This window comes from Electrona antarctica (genome assembly GCF_951216825.1).
Source record: "Electrona antarctica genome assembly, chromosome: 20".
NCBI lineage: Eukaryota > Metazoa > Chordata > Actinopteri > Myctophiformes > Myctophidae > Electrona > Electrona antarctica.
This window is the reverse complement of record NC_136801.1, coordinates 34,473,829-34,498,630: the sequence shown is the minus strand read 5'-3', so window position 1 is coordinate 34,498,630 and position 24,802 is coordinate 34,473,829. Positions and strand designations below refer to the sequence as shown.

The 24,802-nt window shown below is 43.7% G+C and overlaps 1 protein-coding gene across 2 annotated transcripts in view; it reads right to left on the bottom strand.

Annotated features, from left to right (window-relative positions):
• Positions 1 to 16,853, bottom strand: part of mtmr6 (myotubularin related protein 6) — a 122,224-nt gene extending 105,371 nt beyond the window's left edge. For both annotated transcript variants that reach the window (XR_013788561.1, XM_079490306.1), the window contains exons 1-8: positions 16,637 to 16,853; positions 11,704 to 11,826; positions 6,841 to 7,003; positions 6,288 to 6,445; positions 4,410 to 4,538; positions 2,985 to 3,119; positions 1,677 to 1,809; positions 730 to 839 (exon numbers count right to left, since the gene is read on the bottom strand). Coding sequence is in view for 1 of the 2 variants with exons in the window: in XM_079490306.1 (XP_079346432.1) it covers positions 730 to 839; positions 1,677 to 1,809; positions 2,985 to 3,119; positions 4,410 to 4,538; positions 6,288 to 6,445; positions 6,841 to 7,003; positions 11,704 to 11,826; positions 16,637 to 16,660 (975 nt within the window). In the remaining variant the exon portion in view is untranslated. The remainder of the gene's footprint in view (positions 1 to 729; positions 840 to 1,676; positions 1,810 to 2,984; positions 3,120 to 4,409; positions 4,539 to 6,287; positions 6,446 to 6,840; positions 7,004 to 11,703; positions 11,827 to 16,636) is intronic.
• Positions 16,854 to 24,802: the final 7,949 nt, after the last annotated feature.

Genomic DNA, 24,802 nt, shown 5'->3' with positions numbered 1-24,802 from the left:
ATAGCAGACCTACAAGCTTGTAGATCTGCTATTTTTCAATAGCTAAAGCATAACATAATGCTAACACCAAAAGGAGTTCCCGCCCAAAATGGGTTAATTAAAAGTAACAATACTACATTACAAAAATACCCCAAATAGCCAAGTGGCTACATGGCTTAAATGGTTTTGTAATATTAATAATAACAAAGTTAGTCATATTAAAACGAATGGCGTATAAACTCAGAGGCAGCCGCTCTTATTCAGAATAATTGAGAGTGCATTGTGAAAAATGTGTGGCTGCAAGAGTCAAATACTTCTCGAGCTGTTCTTCTGAACTCAATGCATGAAGAGCTACACTAGATACTCATCTGGTCTAAGAAGATATTGGCTTAAAATCGTGTATTTATAACTGTGTAAATAAATGTTCATTTGGACTGTTGTTATCAGTTTATTTTTGTACGTAATTGTTTTTCTATGGACCTCAGGTCTGCGATAAAGACATTTATTCATTCATGCCTTCATTCATTGGAAGTGCGTGCACGTGCTGGTGGAGGGGTGAACAGAAGCAGACATTCATTAATTGGAAGTGTGTGCATGTGCTGGTGGAGGGGTGAACAGAAGCAGACATTCATTCATTGGAAGTGTGTGCATGTGCTGGTGGAGGGGTGAACAGAAGCAGACATTCATTCATTGGAAGTGAGTGCATGTGCTGGTGGAGGGGTCGTGAAGCAGGGGGCCGTGGACTCGCACCTTGGTGAGAAAGATGGCCGCGTCCACGACGGCCTTGATATGTCTGAGCCAACCACTGCTCTCCAGACCCATCAGATAGTCACTCATAGAGAGCGTGCGAACGCCCACCACTGAGAGAGAGAGAGAGAGAGAGAGAGAGAGAGAGAGAGAGAGAGAGAGAGAGAGAAGACGTAGAAAAGATAGTGAGACACCTGAGCAAATGACAGACATTTGCCAGAGGGCAATTATGTACAGACTCAAATTGTCCACATTCATACACGCCGGCTGTTTTGCCCTTATGTCACTCTATATAGTATAGTTGTGATCCGAGATCGCCCTGTGATTATGGTCATTGGTCATGTAATTAACTATGAAAAGAGACTTTTACTTTGTGAAATATAAGCGTTATATATTCTTCTTCTTTTGGCTAATTCCCATCTGGGTCGTCCCGGTGGATCATCAGTTTCCATCTGTTCTTCTGACTGTTCTCTGCATCTTCCTCTCTCTCACTCCAGCCACCGTCTTCTCTCACCGCATCCTATAAGCCTCATCTTTGGCCTTTCTCTCCTCTAACCTGGCAGCTCCATCTTCAGCATCCTTCTGCCAATGTAGGCAGCCCTCATCCCTCCTCTGCACATGTTCAAACCATCTCAACCTTGCTTCTGTTGCTTTATCCCCAAACCGTATAACCTGGGCTGATCCTTTAATGTAGTCACTTCTGAAGTTGCCCTGCCATGTCATATGTACAATATACAAATATTGAAAAGTGTGTGTGTGTGTGTGTGTGTGTGTGTGTGTGTGTGTGTGTGTGTGTGTGTGTGTGTGTGTGTGTGTGTGTGTGTGTGTGTGTGTGTGTGTGTGTGTGTGTGTGTGTGTGTGTGTGTGTGTGTGTGTGTGTGTGTGTGTGTGTGTGCGTGCGTGCGCGCGCGTGCGTTCCAGTGTGATCAGAGCGCTCGTAGCCTCCTCACCTTCCAGTAACTTCTGCAGACTGGCTCTCATAACGTGGATGTTCTCGATTCCCACAAACTGGAAGCGGATGTTGGAGTAGTTGTCCTCGTTCTCGTAGCCTTTCCCCGCAGCCCGGTTCGCCATCGCATTCAACTGGAGGGAGGAGAAGAACATTGAGGGCCCGTCAGACAGGATGCGTTTCACAGCATAATGCAACTCCTCCTGTATACTACTCACTCCTACTCCACTAAAACTCGGCAATGCAACGTAAAAGCAGTGACCAAAACGGTTCATTCACATCGATAACAATTATAAAAGAGAATTGTACTTGAGTACATGCACTTAACCCATTTTGGGCGGGAACCCCTTTTGGTGTTAGCATTATGTTATGCTTTAGCTATTGAAAAATAGCAGATCTACAAGCTCATAGCGCGCCACCGAGTGGCGCGCTACGAGCTTGTAGGTCTGCTATTTTTTTTAAATCGAAGAACGACTGACATAGAAACATAGCTTTTTCAGAAAACTCAGGTCAAAATGGGTTAAGTTACTTTCCACCACCGGTCACAGACGGGACTCCCTTTTTGGTGAGCCTGGGAGTGGATGAGCGCCGTTGGGGTGCTTGTTTATATATAACTCTATGGACTAGACCGCGACGGAGGCCCGCCGTCTCAAGCGAACTTGAGCCACGTGGGCTCTCATGTGGAAGTGTCTTGCGAAGTTCGCTAGAGCCGACTCAGGGCCGCTGGGAGCTGCGACCCGAATAGAAATGTTCTGGCGAGAGCGTGTTCTCCATAACCCCGCCCTACTAGTAGTAGCCGGCGGCGCTGTAAAACAAGCGTCCCATCACCGCCTATCGACTCCCAGGCTCCGCAAGTAAGGGAGTCCCGTTCACAGTCAAGTCACCTTGGGCCTGGTGTCCATGACGTCGTAGACCATTGGTTCTCACACTTGTTCATGTCAAGGACCCCCAAATTGACACTTATCATCCCGTGGACCCCTATTTGAAGAGTTTCACAGCTCTAGCAGTGACCCCCAGTTTAACTTGCATTAGGCTACGGACGGACCCCCATTTAATGGCATTTCTATCTCTGGGACCCCAATTCATAACCATAAAACCAATGTCAATTTAACTCTGAGAGTGTACAAATGGAACCAAATGGACCCGTTAGGGTCCCGTTAGGGTCCATTTGGTTCCATTTGTACACTCTCTGAGTTACAGTCCCATAAGGGTCCATTTGGTTCCTAACTATCATTTAGCTGGGGACCCCTTGGAACTCCCTCAAGGACCCCCGGGGGCCCCCGGACCACTGACGTAGAACAAAGCTCACCTTGGGCCGGGTGTCCATGACGTAGACGAAGCGGCTGTTGTGATTGGCTCTGCTGATGGCCTGCAGCAGGCCCTCGTCCTCCAGGCACCGCGCGCTGAACCCCGAGAGGGGCTGACTGCATCGGCACACCGCCGCCTATTGGCGGGAGGAGCACAGAACACACCCATCATCAGAAATCACAACAGTCAGACAGAAACCTTGCATCTATTGCTATCCATAATTTTTAAACTTGTAACCAACGCCTCCACCTACTACGCAAGCTCAACTCCTTTATGGAAACAGTCTAACCTGATAGAGGGAATCTTGACTTTTAACATGGGAATGTGGTATGGCAATCTTAATGTAAAAGGTAGAAGCAAGCTGCAGAGAATAGTGAACCTAGCCTCAAAAATCATTGGGAAGAGACAGAAACAATTAAGTTGTATCTACAAGGACGTACTTGTAGTCAAGATAGCAAATGACCCCTCTCATCCACTCTGCAGGGAGTTCGAACTACTTTCCTCTGGTAGACGGTACAAAGTACCAAAAGCTAACCGTAACATTTTTAAAAATCCCTTCATTCCTAATGCCATTAAGGCACTAAATGATACCATGTCTCGCTAGATTTGTTTTTTAATGTATTTGCCACTGCATTTTTGCCATGACAATTATTGTGTAAGTGTTGTTACCGTTGTTGTTGCCGTTTGTTTTTTTACTGTTGTTGAGACCGAAGACAAATTTCCACACGTGGACAATAAATGAAAATGAGTTAATATACCATAAATTATAATCAGTTATACCACTTTAACCTTGTATACTAGCTATTTTAAAAGTAGTAGTTCACTCAAATAAACGACAGATTTTCTATCAATCACACATACCATGATGAAGTATTGAATCCACTGAGATTTGTTTTGTTTCTTGTTGTTGATTACTGGGTTATCTGTCATTAGAAGTCTCTGGTCATCAAATTATTGGCTAAGGAATGCGACAACAAATAATCTCCATGATATGAATTAAATTGATTGAATTGATTGTTTAGTTTTTTTAAAATGTTTTTTTTTTTTGGCTTTCGCCTTTATTTTATATTTTTTTATGGAGGGACAGACAGTAGGCTGACAGGAAATGGGGAGAGAGATGGGGGGAAGACATGCAGTAAAGGCCGTCGGGATCGGGAGTCGAACCCACGGCACACTGCCAGACTGGATTACCAGCCAAGGTGCCTGGACCACTGAGCCATGGCCCAGGCCTTGAATTGATTGTTGGGGTGACAAATAGAAGTTGTACATTTTGGAATGTTCTTGAAACATATTAACATATTAATCAGATGGGTGTCCGCGGCCAAATACATATTAATCTGGGGGGGGGTCCATGACATGGAAATGTTTGAGACTCACTGGAGGGTAACAAAGAGTGTACTAGGATGCAGGCCCTTCCATAATGTACCTTTTTCTCCTGGTAGAAGAACGTCAGGACTGGGAAACGTCCTTTGCTCCTGAACTTGGAGCTCCCCACGATGATGGGTTTACTGGCCGTGATGGGAACGTACAGGTTCCTGGGATATGTCTCACACACCTTCAAAGCACGCACACAGACACACACACACGCACACATCTGTATTACTATATTTGAGGGGACAAACATTTTAGGATGGAAATGTTGGAGGAGGGGTAAGTGGTAGCTATTCACTTCTTCTTATTATCTGCCGGTCTGGGGAATCGAACCGGGAACCTTTCGGTTACAAACTCAACACATGGATGGACACAAGGACAACAAAGTTAATCTTCACTGCCCTCTTGTGGAGCTGTACGGACTAACATCCACAATGTGGGAGTGGTACTCTGTGCCATAGATATATATATATATAAGAAAGGCTAGATGGCTCGCCCGCGCTGCTGGCCGATGGAGAGCGACGTGGCGGCCATCTTGCTTCAGGTAGCTGGAATGTTTGAGCTGATCACCAGCTACCACAGAACGTAGGACTGTAGCAAGATGGCCGCCGGTGGACGACTCGGGAGACTCTGCCTTGCGCCATCTAGCCTAAATATATGTCCATGCTCTGTGCCACTCTTGGGCTCTTTCCAAACTACCACTCCAATCAGCACCTTATAAGAATAAGCAGGCACTTCAAACATTTCACAATTATGCACAAAAGGCAGTATACATATATATACTGTAATAGTATTATAATTTTTTTAAATCAAATTACTTTACTATATCGTTGCTTTCGGGCACAAATATTAAATCTCCGTATGTCAACATATGATTTTTTGGGGCGCGATGCAATGCTTGTAGGTTTGTTTCCGCCAGACAGCAACGATATGAAAAGCATGTAGAACAAAAAAAAACATTGCATGGATGCACATGGGACATATCCTCAGTGATGTATCCATGGATGCACCTGGGACGTATCCTCAGTGATGTATCCATGGATGCACCTGGGACGTACAGTATCCTCAGTGATGTATCACCTGGGACGTATCCTCAGTGATGTATCCCAAAGTCATCGGGGTTTCGGGTCTCGCAACATCATACCCCTCACTCAGGTGACCCAGCCGGGGTTGATCAAGTCCCCGACTTACATCCCAGTAGCTACCCTCGATCAGTCCCATTAGGGAAAAACCAGGGCCACACCGTCCGCCACTCCTGAACTATACTCTGCCGGGACTGGGAGGTCTGGCGCATGGAAGGACTATAGGCTCTGTGGGGTGACTCCTGTACGGGCCCCTCCAACGTCTCACCAGGTCCACTCCTGCTCTCACCAGGTCCAGGACCTGTGCGTTGCACCAGACTCCCAGCACCAGAAGACACTTCATTCAGGAGCGGCGGATTCTTGAGCCGCAATGGTTTCCGCAGGCTCCACCTGCAAGGGAACGGTGGTGCCACAAACTCCGCTTGCGGCTTGAATGGCCCTCCTAAAGTCCTAGACTGATTCTTGAGCCGCAATGGTTTCGCAGGCTCCACCTGCAAGGGAACGGTGGTGCCGCAGGCTCCGCTTGCGGCTTGAATGGCCCTCCTAAAGGCCTCACCGACCGTGGGCTGTTGGGCCTCCTCCTCACGGAAGACACAGTCTGGGGCGCTAACCCATACTGCTCACCCGGGTGCCGTCTACATTCTGGCTGTCACCCGTCTCTCCGCTGGTCACCAGACTATACCCGGTTGTCACCATGTAAATGGACATCATCTCATCCTGAGATTAAACTACAACAAGGCCTATTTTAGGGCGGCCACCTGCACTCAAGTCTGACCACCTGAGCAGCAATCAGCAGCTGGTTGAAGCTGAAAACTGAAGATCAAATACTAGGCCTAGTGAAAAGGCATTACTTTGTAGTCTCGGTTGACGTCCGTGAGCTGCCATTGGTCACAGGGGACGCCCATCCTCTCATACTCCGCCCCCAGGTCGATGAGCTGCCAGCCCTCCTCTCTCTGCTGGTCGTTCTGTTTGGGGTTGTAGGCGAAAGCGTACAGCTCCTCGTACACCACTAGAGGGAGACCCAGGACACAGTTAAGCATGCTTAAAGACATTCACTTTATCTTGAATAATAGAACCACACTCTTCTCCCCCCCCCCCCCATCTGAAATTATTTAGTGCCATTGGGGCGCCCCACAAGAGATTTGTATTTTTGCCACACATTTTATTTATGAATTTATTTTTTTGAAAATAGCCAATGTACAGAGCATGTAGATCGGCTATCTTCACCATTTCTTAGTGTATGGTTTTATTTTTCTTCAAATTTTTTAAAATGTGTACTATTTTTGAAAAATCTAGAAGTTTAGAAGGCATTTGTAGAATCGGCCTCAGGTCTTAATGGGTTAAATCAATGTCAACAACAAGTATAACACACACGCACGCACACACACGCACGTGCGTACGTACCGGGCCGTAGCAGGCGTAGCAGGGAGCTGTAGATGTCGTGGCAGTCCCTCTCTCGTTGCACCACGAAGTGGACCACCCTGAAGTTACGACACTGGATGAGCAGCGGACATCCCGTGGTGGTCAGGGACTGCTTCTCCACTGACGCTATGTGGTGGTGCAAGATCTGCAGAGAGAGAGAGAGAGAGAGAGAGAGAGAGAGAGTGTGTGTTGATTTAAGACGAAAAATGTTCGTCGACTACCTTTTTTCACTGACAAAAACGAAATAGAAACGAAATTAAAACTAAGCTATGATTACTAAAACTAAGACTAAATATATCGACAACAATCAAGAAATAAAAACTAGACTAGACTGAAAATAGCATGTGTAAAATCTCCCGTTACGACGGCATCAAGGCCTGCCAAAATACATTTTAGTCGACTAAATCAACCGTAGATTTAGTCGACTTAAAATCTCATGACATTTAGTTGACTAAAACTAGACTAACAGTAAAACATTCCAGGTGACTAAAATGTGACTAAAACTAAATGCAAACTATTCAAGACTATGACTAAAACTAAAATCAAACTTTGCTGCCAAAAACAACACTGGAGAGAGAGTGTGAGCACAGTTAATCCCTCCACGGAAAATGTACCAAATATTAAATATTATTGCAAAGCGAAAAAAAGAATCAACTAGGTGCTCAGTGCAGGACTGCAGGTACAAAAGTTTGATTGGTGCCTCAAGGATCAAAGGGACTATTATAGCACAAGAAGGAAGGGAGATCCGAGCACTCAAAAAGGTAGAGAAGAGCCAACATGACTCCTAAGAGTCTTCATCAGGGCATTCATACCCTGATGAAGACTCTTAACAGTCCAAACACGTTGGCGTTTTAAACTACCCTGATTTTTTCTTTTACTTTTTTGAGTGCTTCCTCTTTCTTCTTTTTTTTTAAAAATGCAATTTAGTTCAGATCACAGTACATTATATCAGGATCACTTCTGCTCAGCCATAACCTCATTTAAATCAAAAAATCATTTAACAAACAATACCAAAACAAGCAAGACAATACAGAAACGAAATACACCAAAAATAAAAACATTAAAAAGGTACAGACTGAGCCCAACACTAAGCTTTTCTACACGGTTTGGTACCAGTCTGATAATGAAGGTGGATCTCTCTAGCAACCCAAACCTTGAGAATGCTCTCTCGCAATATACAAAAGTATTCCAAAAGCTGCCTCTTTCTCCTACTAAATTTTATTATTGTAACTGAACGAGCAGAAATATGCATGGATTGGATGTAGAAAGGGTAGAAAAAATAAGCATATTAAGCATTTAGCTTATTATTATTTTTGGTCGTAATAAATCATGTAATACTACTAATTTATTATAATTATTGTTTATCGTTGTGTTTATTACAGACAAGGAAGAAGGCTCTACGTCCTCTCGGTGGGGGTTCCTCACTGGCAGGTGAGCCAGCAGGATACAACAGCAGCAAAAACACAGAGAAATGGATGTGGGGATTAACGAATTATTGCCACTAGCCCTTACCCGTTGTGAGATATTGCCCCCAGGGGGTACCGCGCCCTGGGTGCGTTTTTAATTCACTAATAAATGTATTAATCATTAATGTGTAAAATCAGAAAAAGGGCTTCGTTAAGACCTCCATATTATTATGGTCAATGCCTGTGTGAAAAGTGGGAGTGATTGGTGCAGGCAGTGAGGAGATACGGCAGTGTTTCTGACACACATTCATTCATTCATTCAGACAGACATTGGCTTGATGATGATGATGATGATGATGATGATGATGATGATGATGATGATGATGATGATGATGATGATAACGAAAAGAAAAGGGCAAACACAGTTCGAGATAAGGGTCCAGAAAGACTCAAAGATCTGTTCGACATTAATATACGGCGCTGTTATTGAGAGAACAGCAGGTACTGCAAGAGGACAATGCATCACATGAGCATAATACAGTAACCCCAGGAGAAACATCATAAACATGCACATTCATACACCAGCATGAGTAATGATTAGCAGAACATCCTCTCTCTCACACACACACACACACACACACACACACACACACACACACACACACACACACACACACACACACACACACACACACACACACACACACACACACACACACACACACACACACACACACACACACACACACAAAATGCTGATCCCACCAGCTGCTGAGTCATAGTATTATGCGTGTCTTAAGTACCAGGTCTTATTACTTAACTTAAGACCTGGAGGCGTGGTCAATGCTGTTTGGCCACTCAGAATAGCCAAATGGCATTGATCACGCCTCCAGGTCTTAAGTTAAGTAATAAGACCTGGTACTTAAGACACGCATAATACTGCCCACAGTCTCTAGTCTATACAGCAGGGGTGCCCAAAAGGTAGATCACGACCACATGACATGCCCCTGAAATATATAATCTATCACTTCAATTAAGGTGACTTGATTGACATCAAAAAGGGCCTGTCAGCTCAAACCCATAATGCAATACATTGTTTTCAAGAGTGTTGCACACAAACATCAGTAGACTTACAAAGAAAACCTACCAATTCCATTTCTCCTGTATATTTCCTGTGCCAAGTGTGTCTTATGTAACTATTTCCAGCAAAGGGATAATGATTATTTTGGTCAGTAGATCTTGTTGAGCTGGTCATTTTGAAAGTAGCTCTCATGTCAAAAAAGTATGTGTGCACCCCTGGTCTATACAGTATATTCAATATTTGATGCACCAGAACCAACAACATGCTGAGAAACGCATAGACTACTTCTGAATGGTCTTCTGCATGTGCACACGCATGCACGGCGCACACACACACACACACACACACACACACACACACACACACACACACACACACACACACACACACACACACACACACACACACACACACACACACACACACACACACACACACACACACACACACACACACACACACAGTCCTAGTGCAGAGCCTGCACACTAAACAGGCCTAGAACAACACATGAAAGCAGCAGCCTTCATTCCCTTTGCTCAGCACATAAAATAGGAAGGAAGGAAGGTCAAGGCAAGAGGCCCGGGCTGTCCGTAGTGTTTTAACACATGCTAGAAGTATTCCACACAAACAACTAGAACAGTCACAGAGCTTGTAAAAAAAAAAAAAAAAAAAAAGAAGACAAAAAAAATCCTTTACCGAATGAAAAAACTGAAACTGAAGGAGTTTTCACTCTGTACGTATGAAATGAAACAATGGGTGTGGGACATGATCAAAGTGGGGTCCGGGGACCCCCGCAGGGTTCTTGAAGTGGTTCCAGGGAGCCCTTTATGGTGCATTATACAACGGAGTAGTGAGTACACAAGTCAAATTTTCAATTCAAAGGGCTTTATTGGCATGAGGAAACATACGTTTACATTGCCAAAGCAAAAAGTGGAACAATACAATCAAAACAAAAATGTATGTATAATTGAAAGTCAGAATCTCCAATAAATCAATTTCTATATACCATGATCACTCGATGCAGGAATACACACAATGATTAGTCTTTCGGGTGGTGGTGTTCCATTTGATATCCTTCTCCTGTCACAGCAGCTCACAAATCATGCTGCTGTGTTTGCACATTGTTGTACTTTGCACAGCAGATATGGGAGTTTAGCCTAGTAGCCAAAAAGTGACGGCCATGCCCACTTGCCCAAATGGGCTGACATCATCAATTTGTGATGACGGCATTGGCCGTTTTTAGCCCAATGAGTGTTTTTTTTTGCAAAACGAATGCTTGGAATGGATTCAGCATCATGAAAACCCCCTAGTTTGACATGTCACATGCTACATAAAGCATGATGACATTTTGAATATTTTGCCTTCTATAGGTTGGTATGGTCACATATTATGCCAATTATGAAAATTGCTCAACATATGCAAGTTAGCATCCAGCAGTTTCTACATGCTGGGGATCCATACTAAACATTTCTAACATAAAACCTTGGTGTACTCAACATGTCCGGGTTCACAATGGGGCTCTATGGGCTGGCTACTAGACTAGTTTGTTTGTCAATAGTCATGTTTTCAAAATCACACACTACACTATTCCTACTTATTCCCAGCTACCTGCTGGCATTCCTTCAGCCTGTCCATCCATGATGCCATCAGGCTGCATCAAACCTAGGTCCGGTTACCGTGGCAACATGACGCGTCACTGGATGCAATATTGTTGACCCAGTTCCCACAGATCTGAAAACAGTAGCTCAGCCCCATCTCAGGACGGGACAGACAAAACAAAACAGACGCTGACGATAGTCCAATGGTTAGGGTGCGTACCACACAGGCTCTAATTACGGATGCACGATATTGACAATTTGGCCGATATCCGATTACCGATTCATTGATACAGATATTGCCATACAAGTTTCCTAGTAGGGTTTCCCTTAAACCTGTTGTACAGTTAAGTGTGATTCTGGGATGACTTCGTATTACCCGATTTGTTAGACCTACTATTAGTTCAAACAACGAGGGAGTGTCATGACCGCCACGGGGTCTGTCGGATAGCCTGGCGCGTTGTCAACTTGTCAAGAACCGCCGATTTGACCGATGCGCTATCGTAGGACGAAGGCTCTATGTCCTAGGGCCTACTGGGCTCCTCACTGGCAGTTAGTAGTGTCAATACGCAGAAAGTGTGTGGGAAGGAATTCATTGACTTAACGACTAAATTGGGGAGAAAAATGGCTAAAATAAATTGAAAAAATACCAAAACTAAAGATAATTGGTTTGCAGGAAAGAACCAAATACACATCCATGTAAACTATAGAGTCTTTTGGGTAGAAAAGGCTCAGATTGGGCTGACAGTATAGGAGCACTCACCCATATCTCCTGGGAGCCGGCCGTGGAGCTGCTCTCGACGAAGATGAGGTGTGTGGCGGTCAGATACAGCGTTCCACTGGTCGCCTTGTTGCCGAAGCGATCCAGCAGACGCACCTGCTCCACCTGCAAGACCAGACGAGCCACATGGATTAACCCACTGCAATCACCATTGTTGCACCACCACAATGTCTGGTGGTGCAACCTAGACGTTGTTATTATACTTTTGAATCCGGCAGCTACCTCTGTTGTCTCATTAGTTGTTGTTAGTATACAGTGAATGTAGCAACATCACTATTTAAAAAACTTAATCGGAATTGCCTTTGAATGTGCAACTGCTTCAGAAATATACAGAGAATGTGCCACCAGTGCCACCACACACAAGCACACCACACATCTGTTATTTGCCTATCAGCAAATCAATGACTATAGTTATAGTATTGTCGCAACTACCAGTTAAAATGCATAGTTTATGGCATTCCGCTCCTCTCTCTCCCTCTCCCTCAAACTACTCAAGCATAATTAACGTTTTTGTTTAAATCAGATGTATAGATAGAAAAGCAGATGTATAGATAGCGGACAGATCTTCCCAAAGGCCCATTCTGAGACATTCTGGCCTTGTGCACGCACGCACGCACGCGCACGCACGCACGCGCGCACGCACGCACGCACGCACACGACACACACGCGACACACACGTGACACACACAAACACACAAACACACAAACACACTAAAGTTAATATTGACTCAATAAGTAGTAGTCTTCAAATAGGGGGAAGGTTATGGGTCATTGGCTATAACAAGCAGTTGTACAACCTTTGGAGTTGCACTCCATGTGTTCAAGTCTTCATACAATTCAATTGTATTAAAGTGTCAAATCACAACAAGTTGTCTCAAGAGAGTCAAGACACTTTACATACAGAGCAGAAAACAACCCAGAGCAAGCGATATTGCGACAGTGGCAGTTTGTACCTAAAAAATATGTGGCGACGCTGCATCTGTCACTAGCATCATGGCTTTCAGACATTGCTGGATTGCTGTGGTCACAAAACACTGTCGACTTGACAAACAACACTATGCAGCCTACATTCAGTTGGCTGAGGATCAGGGCCCACTTGAAAATCTTTACGGCCCAAGTGTCCAGATGGGTGAGCATTTTCTGAGCACGTTCATTTGATGCTCGGGTTAATCCAATTTAATTCAATGTCCAGTGATCAATCATCCACTGTCTTAGTGTCTGCTCTCACTGGCTGACATGACCAAAATGCTCTGTCCTATCCGACCAACCAGCAACGGGCTGTGTCAAGAGCTGGCACCAACACACTACAGGAACAGGAAGAGACTGCCTGCCATGAGTCACACTGAAAGAGAGAGGAGAGTGAGATAGGGAGAGTGAGAGAGTGAGAGAGTGAGTGAACTACAGAGGGCAAGAAAAGTAAACATAGCGGAAAAAAACAAGAGTGAGTGGAGGGGGAGAGAGAGAGAGAGAGAGAGAGATAGAGAGAGAGAGAGAGAGAGAGAATATCATCTCATTGCAGGACCGATACTTAAAATCTGTCTGCTTTTAGTACCTAGCTTCTCTGCTTCTGTGACTGTCTAGGTGAAATTTACAGGAAGAGTAGCAATAACGTAATATATATATATATACTGTATATATATACTGTATATATACTGAGATGAGAAAATTCCACGAGAGAGAGAGAGAGAGAGAGAGAGAGAGAGAGAGAGAGAGAGAGAGAGAGAGAGAAGGGTAAGATCCATGTTATGTACAGGAGAAGGAGAAACTGTACGCACACTGTTTCTCCCAAAAGGGAGCTATATACGAAACAGTGTGTGGACGACTTCTCCTTCTCCTGTACGCATCTTTTTAGCACCTGAAAGTTTTTTAGAGATGTGCGTACTTTCCTTTGGATTCCGTTTCTAAGATCCATGTTATGGCCATTGTTGCCTAGTCCTGAAACAAAACAAAAATGAGGATACGAAAGGCCGATACCTCGCCGGAATGTAAAGCTATAGGCGTCACAGCAACTGAACAGACCCACTATGCCACTATGCCCTCTCTGGCCCCGAAGGGAGGGTGGCACAAAGGCACAACTAACTATTACAATTACACACGTCACAAGCGTCTCCCCTGTCAGAGCATTGAGAGCTTCCTCCAAGCTGTTCCCACGTTAATACGACACGTTTGCACGTTACTGTGTCGTAATAAGCATTGACACTAAGGGTTGCCCACCGGCAGGTAAAACTACCTTTTTTCACTGACGAAAACTAAATGGAAACCAAATGAAAACTAAGCTATGACTAAATATATTGACAATTTCGTCAACAAATAAAAACTTGACTAAATGTTAGGGAGGGACTAGTGGACAAGAGATCCAGTATAAGTCATTTTACACTTGGTTATATGCTGAAAATAGCAGATCTACAAGCTCGCTGCGACGCGTTGTGAGCATGTAGATCGGCTATTTTCAGCAAGTGTAAAATGATCTAAAATCAGTCATTACGACGGCATCAAGGCCCGACAAAATACATTTTAGTCGACTAAATCAACTGCAGATTTAGTCTACTAAAATCTTATGATATTTAGTCGACTAAAACTAGACTAACTGACTAAAACATTCCAGGTGACAAAAATATGACTAAAACTAAATTAAGCTTCAGTCCAAAGACTATGACCTAACTAAAATAGAAATGTGCTGCCAAAAACAACACTTCTTTGGGGCAGGTGGAGTTTCCTTTCAGGTTGCCCGACAGGGAAAGTGCCCGTTTCAGAGGGGATGGGACACACGTCTAATAACACAACACAAGTTATCTGTCTATACTCTTAAACACATTTGGCATAAAAATCGAGGTATGACTTTTTGTTTTTCCGCACAGCCCCAGAAAGTAAAAAATAAATAATTGTTAAATCGAATGGTTTACTTTCCGCAGTTTCCGGGCAAGTGGGCATGACCTTTGTGAAAGTAGAACATGACCTGTACTTGACCGACGGGCAAGTGCCTCCGAGACACTTCAGTAGTACTTCTGTGACTGATGAATCGGGCCACGCTATACTTAAACCCATTTTGGGCGGGAACCCCTTTTGGTGTTTTATCTAAGTATTATGTTATACTTTAGCTATTGAAAAATAGCAGATCTACAAGCTCATAGCGCGCCACCGAGTGGCGCGCTACGAGCTTGTAAGTCTGCTATTTTTGAAAAATCGTGAAAATGCGGCACAAATCTTTGAATATATATATTCTTTCAGAAGACTTTTTTAGCACATACAGAAGGCCTCCCCTCGGTTTTAACCCATTTAGGACGGGAACTCTTAACCCATTGAGACCTGAGCTCGATTCTATAAATGTCTTCTAAATCCTGACAGTTTTCTGAAAAACCTATGTTTCTATGTCAGTGGTTCTCATACTATTTCATGTCAAGGAGCCCTAGAATCATCATGTATTTGGCCTCCGACCCCCATCTCAAAATATGTTGTTCCAGGGACCCCCCCCAGAAGCAAAGATTTGAGCTAAAAACGTTATCTCTGAAAGAATATATATTCCAAATTTGCACCACATTTTTTAAAAAATCGTGAAAATGTGTTGCAAATCTTTGAAAATATATTCTTTCCGAGCGAACGTTGTTTACTCAAATCTTTGCTTCTGGGGGGTCCCTGAAACAACATATTTTCAGATGGGGGTCGACGACCAATCCAAATACATTTGGTTTTTCAGGAAACTGTCTAAGGATTTAGATTAGAGAAGACATTTGTAGAATCAGCCTCAGGTCTAATAATTGGGTTTAACAACACAAACGCACACACACACACCGTAAAATGCTTAGCTGTACGACATGTGAACTAAGTTCAGAAGACCTGTACAGAATTAGGTCTGAAAGAGAAAACAACTTTACTAGATAAGACCCTATATACCGTATACAGTACAGTATATACTGTAGTATACCATCACGGTCTGGTTTGTGTCGCATCCCGTGGTCTGTTAATGGCATTACTCAGACCCATCAGACCACATCGACATCAATGAGACGCGACAACGCTAATAGTGACTCACTCAAATCGATCATGGGACGTCGAGAAAACAGAAACATTACAAGTATAGGCCTGCCCGTGTCCCAATGATTACAGAATATATTAACCTTGAGACAATCATAATTATTAAAAGTTATTTCTGTTGAAAATGATTCATAAATGTTCATAATCGCCATAATCATTTCCACGTTAATTCCACACATTTCAGTATAAAGTTATTAAAAATAATATCTTAGTGCATACAGTAGGATATTTGTCATATCTGCCCTGTACAACTTCAAAGCCAAACAGAAATGTGTGTAATGACAAAAACACAATTAAATAAATCGTTAATCACAATATAGTGTGAATCACACAGTGATGACAATAATTAATAATGTCATAATCATGACAGCCATATAGGGAGGGGGGGGGGGGGCACAGCACACCTCCTCCAATTCTGCTCACACAGCCACACCTGCTGTCACCAGCCTCTGTACCACACACACACACACACACACACACACACACACACACACACACACACACACACACGAGGGCTCAGAGTTCCAGGGGGTCCCCGCCCCAGCAAAATTAGTTAATCAAAATCAATGTATAATTACGTAATAGGCCCTAACAACTATGTCAGGTGTCTGAAAATAGCAGAGCTAGAGATATGCTATTTACAGAGACTCTTTAAATTAAATGGGGCAGATTTGGAATATTCCATTTGAAAAATAATAATATTAATAATAATAACACAAATCCTGTATTGGTGGAGGGTGGTCCCTGGCTGGCACAGAATATTTTCACACGTGGATCTGTGGTCAAAATGTTTGAGAAGCAGTGTTGTAAACAATGTGTGACCATCTTACATACAGGCCGATGGTTTAATTTGCTTATAGTTTAAACCCTGGCTGTGGCTTACCTTCGGCGTTCGGATGTGTTCCATTTCTACCGACTAGACAGCTGTCAGTTGATGCAAAGGTGCTATAGGCGTTTCTCCTGGATATAACTGTACCATTTGGGGGTGATATGAGACCTTAGTCAACTTTAACACAGGGATGGTTGTCTCTTTTACTTTGTTTATCGGCGGCATATGATATGTGCTGCTACTGTTTATTGTCAATTTCTCTTTCCTCCATATCCGCGTCAAGTCAGCAAAAAAAACACCAGTACCGTCTGTCTGGTCCTTGGTTTTTCAAAGTAAAATTAATGCTTCTTATTTTGAGAAAGGGGGTGTTTATTCAGGGCAGAATTATTCAAAATGCACAATTGTCCCAGGACATATCAATGGAAATACAACGACAGCACTAAATGACTTTGTACATAGATAGATAGACCTGTCTTTGTCCTAAATGTGTTTAATATAATTTATTTTAATTTGGAAGAAACGGATGTGCTGTTATGCAACGTGTTGGTGAATTTGACTCTACTTCAGGAAACGGGCTGCTTCCTTTCGCGGAGCTTCCTGCCTTTTCGCTGTGCACTACAAACACCTCGCTCGGGACGATGGGTAATGTAGTTATTTTTTTAGACGAAGGCCTGCAGCATAATAGCTACGACGTCATTGTTGTTCCCTGATTGATTGATTGATTGATTGATTGATTGATTGATTGATTGATTGATTGATTGATTGATTGATTGATTGATTGATTTAAACTTTTATTCACAGTATGTAGAGGTACAGACTACAGTTCAAAAGAAAGTATAGGTCGATACAAAAACTGCTACTGCGAGGATACAGGAAAAGCACTAAAACTTGTTTACATCAGGGTCCTTCATTTTCAATTCATCAGAACATTTAAAGACATCACGTACAAATTCATACAATTCTCTGAAAAACATGAAATCATCAAAAAAAGTAAAAACATGTACAGTAGCCTATAGGACTTTGCCTTTTTGTTTTTTACAGGGGCCACTTTCAAATTGCAGCCGTCCGTAGGTGCTTTTTGAGAGTGGTTTTGAAGAAGTCTAGGGATTCACATCTACATTGTAGTGGCATAGGAGCGAAATTAATTGAATCCCTTGTTTGAGATTGCACATGGTTTGTTGAACTCCCTCTGGTATTGTGATTGTGGACTGACATTAAGGAAGTATTTTGACAGGTGCATGGGTATTGGGTATCTTGGTGGTGTAACTATGTATCGAATCTTGTAGACCAATATACATTTGTACTTGTGTTACTTGAGTGTGTTTAACTTATTTTTCTATTTATTGAACTATAATGTTCTTTGATAACGAGTTTTCTTTGCTCAATGTTGTCATGCCTCGTTGAAATGTGCCACAAACAATAAAAGCAAACCCTTGCCTTGGACAATAGAGGGCAGCAGAGCTAAGGATAGGAGGAAGCAACACACTATGGTGTGGAGGCCAGTGAAACACACACGCACACACACGCGCGCGGCGCGCGCACACACACACACACACACACACACACAACTACAACTTTGAAAACTTTCAAAACAAAATCCAATATCCCTCACATTGATCAGATAATCTCATTCGTCAACTCAAATTGATCCCATAATCTCATTGGTTGCGTGTCAGACATCAATGATTGATATGAATGGTGGCTGACCTGTGGTGGTGACCCTGACCCAAAGGTCACAGTCCCTAGGGACATGGCGATAGAATATGTCTCTCCATATTTCATGCTTTTATGTTGTTTTTGTTGTTTTGTGTAAATGAATGCAAGAGGGTTACACACAAGTAGGCCTATAGAATATAGCAGATCTAACTTGTGAGCTTGTAGCACATACTATTTAAAAATGTTAAAAATTGATTGAATTGATGCCCTAATAGTCCCTATAATAGTTGGCCTTCTGTTGTAAAACACTCTCATTGGCTCTTTTCCTGCAAGATGTGTTTTTAAGCCTGTTAAAATAACATGAGAAATATCCCCTAGGCCTATAGGCTACTACAGTACCAAGTCGGCCATACCACCCATGACCAAAATTAGCATTTTAAAACAAAACTTAAGAAGCCAGATCGGTTTAATTACGAAATGGGCGAAGACATTAAAGGACCACTTCACCACTTTTCAACCTATCTTCATATAATAGGTCCTCACTAATAATCATGATAAAATGGCACGATTTATTTCTACTCAGTCTGTGTCTCATAGGAGGGCTGTGGGCAGTTTAGAAACCGTCTTCCAGTGACATCATCAGTAGACCGAACTTTTTTTAAACAAGATTTTTTTACAGAAATGTTTAGATTTTCATTATCGTGAGAACGATGGCTTCCATTTTCGCATTGCAACTTTTCAGGACTAGAAAGCCTGCAGTTTATATTAGCTTGTATTCCCCATCGATTATGTCACTGGAAGACGGTTTCTGAACTGCCCACAGCCCTCCTATGAGACACAGACTGAGTAGAAATAAATCGTGCCATTTTATCATGATTATTAGTGAGGACCTATTATATGAAGATAGGTTGAAAAGTGGTGAAGTGGTCCTTTAATGTCTTCGCCCATTTCGTAATTAAACCGATCTGGCTTCTTAAGTTTTGTTTTAAAATGCTAATTTTGGTCATGGGTGGTATGGCCGACTTGGTACTGTAGTAGCCTATATAGGTTGAAAAGTGGTGAAGTGGTCCTTTAAGTAATGGGCGAAGACATTAAGTAATAAGCTGCTAACCCAGTCCCATCCTGTCCCCCCGTCCCACTTGTCCCACACAAGCGATTCTTCTGTCCCTCAAATGAACAGTTTGAATCTGGTCACCCTATTCAAGGAGGGCACAAACACTGCTAGGATAAAACCTGACAAAGCACTGAGACCTAATATGTAAATATTCCAAACAAACGAAACAGCGGCATCGCCCACTTCACACAAGTGTGATTTTCCCAACTTTATTTGAGTATTAACATTTCCTTTATTATACTTTTAATTAATTCTACTCCACTACATCGCAGAGGCAAATATTGTACTTTTTGAGTGGTGCAACCACTCCAAGGAACAGCAATGTCCGTCCTAACCTATGTGACTATGTGACTAACTATGTGACTATGTTACTATGTTTAGAGTACCAGTAGGGGCAAAAGTGGCGCTGTTGTGCCAGAAACAGAGAGAGAGAGATAGTGCTGCACTGTTGCCTGCTAATGAGAGAGAGAGAGAGAGAGAGAGAGAGAGAGAGAGAGAGAGAGAGAGAGAGAGAGAGGGGGGGGGCAGGGGGAGAGGGGAGTTGCCCCACTCAGTTCACACGGGTGTGATTTTTTTTAAGTTTCATTCCAAAGACTATGACTAAACTAAAATAGAAATTTGCTGCCAAAAACAACACTGCTTTAGGGTATAGGCCAGAGCCACTGAAGGAGAGTTACGACATCTCTGTTCACTTCATGGGGCCAGTCCAATGGCGGCTATGTGCGGAGCCGGAAGTTGGCAGAATGCACTGGACTCACGCAACAGTCTCAAGACACTTTACATGTAAAGCAGAAAACCAACAAGGGTCCACCCAGAGCAAGCAATATTGCCACAGTGGTAACGAAAAACTCCCCTTTAGGAAGAAATGTCAGGCAAAACCCGACTCGGGTGGGCGGCCATCTGCCTCGACCGTGTCGGGGGAAAGGGGGGAGGGGGAGAGGGGAATAGAAACAGGGAAGGAGATGCAGGCAAAAGGCAAATACAAGTAGTAGCAATAACAATAATGTACCGGTAATAGTGTAGGATAATACAATATAGTATAGCAATGTTGTCAGATAATAATAATAATAATATTGAGATATATATAGTGTATTGGTGTAATAATATGATAGCAGTCCATGGTCGTGCTCTGTGAGGAGGCTGGATCCACGGTCACACTTTTGGTGGGCTCCGTGGAGGGGCCTGGTCCACGTCAGGTCCAGGTCGTGCTCTGTGAGGATGCCGGGTCCACGGTCACACTTCTGAAGCCCATAGCTTTGGGCTCAGCCCATAGCTGCAATAGCACCGCTCTCATTGAAAACAATGTATTTAAAACTCCATCATGTCACTCTCCAGTGTTGCATGAAAGAAAACCGCTTGAGCGCTGTTTTCTGCCCACTCAATGACGCCACTCTCCTAGTCTACACCACTCAGCGCAGGCTAGCCGCTGGAGGTTACGATGTTCTAAGGCGTGGGATGTCCTGAACGTGAGACCCGTGTTGGAATCCCAGACGTTGCACTCAAGGAGCACATGGATGTCTTGCAGGCAGAACATGTCCTACCCGAGCTCATTCATCAGGCAGTGATGACCATGTATCAGGGGATATAGCCCTCATTCATCCGGAGCAGGCAGATCTTGATCAGACCCCATGGGGAATGTATCAGGGGATATAACCTGCATAATGAAATGTTGAAGACTGAGTGCATTTATTTAAAGGTATATTCAGTGATTTCACTTAGTTCAACTATCACTTATTTTTTTGTTTAGTTGTGATAATCCTCCCTACTATAGAGTGTACTGATCATATAAGGAGTTCCTCCCTGTCCCCAGTTAACCCCTGGGGGTTAAAAAACCTTAGGTTTCGTTTTTGGCTAGGTGGCCCAGCCTTCATCCAATCAGGATAGAGATGGGCCTTCCGCCAATCATGATCGAGCAGGGGCGGGCCTTGAGGTGCGTGCTGTTGGCCTGTCGCGTGTCCCCCCCACTTATAGTGCGTGCATGTGCACATCTTGTTACCGGGTGGACCGGGGTTTTTTCCAAATCACCCAAATCACTGAATGCTCCTTTAATGCCTCTTCACTGGCACCAGGGACGTGCACACATAGACATCAAAGGGGGATTCAGCCCCTGCCCTTTTACCCGTCTGTAAAACAGCTGCCCTCCATGAATGCAGCATTTACTATGGTGAAAGAAATGCAAATGCCCTCCTCTCCTTTCCATGCCATACCCGAGAATTGCTTTTTTCGGAACTCTCCTGATCTTGAACACAGCATTTTGCATTGAAACAGTTTGTTTAGAAATCGCCGCATCTCCAGTAGCCCGGAAAATAGTTGGCACGTATATATACTCCTGTTATTGTCTCCACCAGGCCGAAGGCATGGGGAGAGAGTATGTTTTGCACTCCGTCCGTGTGTGTGTGTGTGTGTGTGTGCGTGTGTGCGTGTGTGCGTCCGTCCTTCCTTCCGTCCGTCTGTTACCAACTAATCTCTGCCACCGTTGGCCCGATCCATGCCAAACTTTGCACACACACTCCCTGGATGCCAACGACGAACCTCTGCCCCAAATATTCCTCAACGGCCTGTTATAGCGCCACCATGAGGCCGATTTAGGCAAAACACATTTCTGTAGATTACTCGTACACATTTTATCCATACATCACACAATTCGGTATACACTATCTAGTGTATCATGTGATCAACACGGATCTGCACCATTTCCCATCTTCCATCCTGATTGGCTAAGATTGCCTTCCAAAGCTCACATGATTGGTCCGTTTCGAACAAAATGCCACAAATCACAAACACAGTGTGCAATTTCCGTGAAATTATACACGCACATTTCCACTAGGCCGAGGACGACATGCCACTCATTTCTTCCCCAAATCAGCCTCAAGGTGGCGCTATAACAGGCCAATTCCTGTTTTCAGCTATAACTGCATCGATCTGTATACAACTTATGTATGCGCACTCCCTAGAGGCCATGGAAAAACATTGTCCCTGCATCCCTCCACATCTGCCGGTTATAGCGCCACCATGAGGCCGATTTCTGCAAAACACATTGCTTATGTTAGTCGCACAGATTTCATCCAAATGTCACGCAAATCGGTACACATGATCTCTGTAGTCATGTGATCAAGACGAGTCTGTTGGATTTCTCAGATTCTACACTGATTGGCTAACATTGCCTTCCAAAGTTTTCAGGAGTGGCCCGTTTTGTACGAAATGCTGCACATGTCCTGCTCATCCAGAATTCTATCCTCATGCTATGAGTGATCTGGCTCTGCATTTCCTCAACAAAATGAAGAAAATTGTTGCAAAAAAATAACAAACAAAAAAACATGTTTATATTACTCCTAAACATTTTGCCAAACATCTCACACAGTCCTATCCTCCTGGTGGAGACCTGTGCCCAGAAGGGCACTTTTTCTAGTTCACGTATCTTGAGAGAACCGTCCGACTTCAAACTTGGCACATGCGTCGTCACCGACCCGAGGAGGGCATTGCGTCGGCCGGGTATATAGGTGGTTGTCCAGAACTATACCGATTTTGATTTGACCGTTATATCCGGTTGTCCAGAGCCGCCGATCCGACCACTATGCCCATATATGGTCATGCACATATATGGGACAGACCAGGCCCGGCGCCATAGGGGGGTCAATATGGGTCATTGACCCCTTGGCTTAAACCGACCACCTTGACCCCCTATAGTCAAGACTTTTTTTCCATGGGCGCACGCCACTTACAGTAGCACAGAACGCACCGCTGCGCACAGACAGACAGACAGACAGACAGACAGACAGACAGACAGACAGACAGACAGACAGACAGACAGACAGACAGACAGACAGACAGGCGCCGAGCACCCATAGGCATGCTATTGCAAATGTATGGCTGACCCCTCTACTTATGCAAATGACCCCTACACGGTTAGCTCTTCCCACCGGGCCTGCAGGGACCGACCGATCGACCCCGACAAATTATTATGTAACGGTTTCTGTTAATTGTGATATATTTGTTGTATACACAATACATTATGTACTGTATCTCATCAGTGTTGTTACCAGGCAAAGAGAAAGACTTTTAAATTCTTAATGGATTGTGTGCTCAGTGCAGTGTAGGCTACTTGTTCTCTCTCCACAGCCACAGCATGTATCCCTTCTTTACGCTTTTCAAATAGGCCAAGCACACATACACATACACACACCATTTAGACCTCCATTGTAGCTCACACACATCAGGGTCTATCTTTGTGGAGAACGCACACACACACGCACGCACGCACGCACGCACGCACGCACACGCGCACACACACACTAATTACAAAGGACAAATGCATTGGTAATAGAGACAGCCTGGCACCGTAGATTGTATAGGCAGTGAGCATTCCATTAAGCTCCTCTTCTCTAAAAACCCACAATTCCACAGCAGGCTGATTCTGTGTAGCTGCACAACATGACACATGCACACATAATTACCGTCGCTGTCAGACAGAAACCTTGTTTCTCCAGATTTCAACTTTGTTGTATTATTTATTTTTCTCAGTAATGTCCTAGTCTACTTCAAGAGAGTGTTGCACTAAAGCAGTGAAAATAGCAGATCTACGATTTGTTTTTGATTTGTCTGCATTTGTTTTTTCTCCAAAAATAGCAGATTGACAAACTCACAGGGTGTGAGCTCAGTGTGTGCTATTTGTTAATGGCCAAAGTTTAAAATAGTGGTCATTTTTATGCTAGATCAACACAGTTCGTCTGGAAAGGGGGGATTATTCAGACATAACTTTGACAACCCCTGTGCTTGGGGGGTTCATGTGGTTAAGAGTGCAGAGCGCTGGTCTTTCGGTAGCCTAGTTATCACCCATTAAACATTGAGAGGCTTTCTGCCGAGACAACATGCCTGCCTGGGGCTTTCAAAAGGCTCTGAATCATTCAGGTGATTGCTATACACGCTGTACTGACTGAAGAACACAGTACAAGGCAGGAATATACATACAGTACGTACAAGCACCCCTATGCAGTAGGTCACAATATACTGTATGCAAGTGGTTCCTAACCGGGCCATGAGGATGAGGATTTTGCAAGTGGACCACCAAATAATTGGCAAAACACTGTTTTTTTCTTCGTTCTTTTTTAAAATAAATAATCATGTCTTTTGGGTATTTTGAGAACCGTTCCACCAATCAAACTTGGGGGTCTGTATCGTAGAGGATATGATGGAGTCAGTGTGTTGTCTGAAGTCGACCGGATCAGCATCTACAATTCTGGATAGTCTGCATGTCACATTTTAAAATCAATGGCAGAACACACAGCATTAGCTGCTATAGGCCTTGGTTTACGCTCTTGACAACAGGTGTTTAAGGTGCGAGTGTGACAGGGAGCCAGTTAATGACAGTTATTACTGGAGAAACAGAAGAGTACAGGGGGTATAATCCCGGGGAGTGGGGCTAATGCACACCACGCACGCACGCACGCACG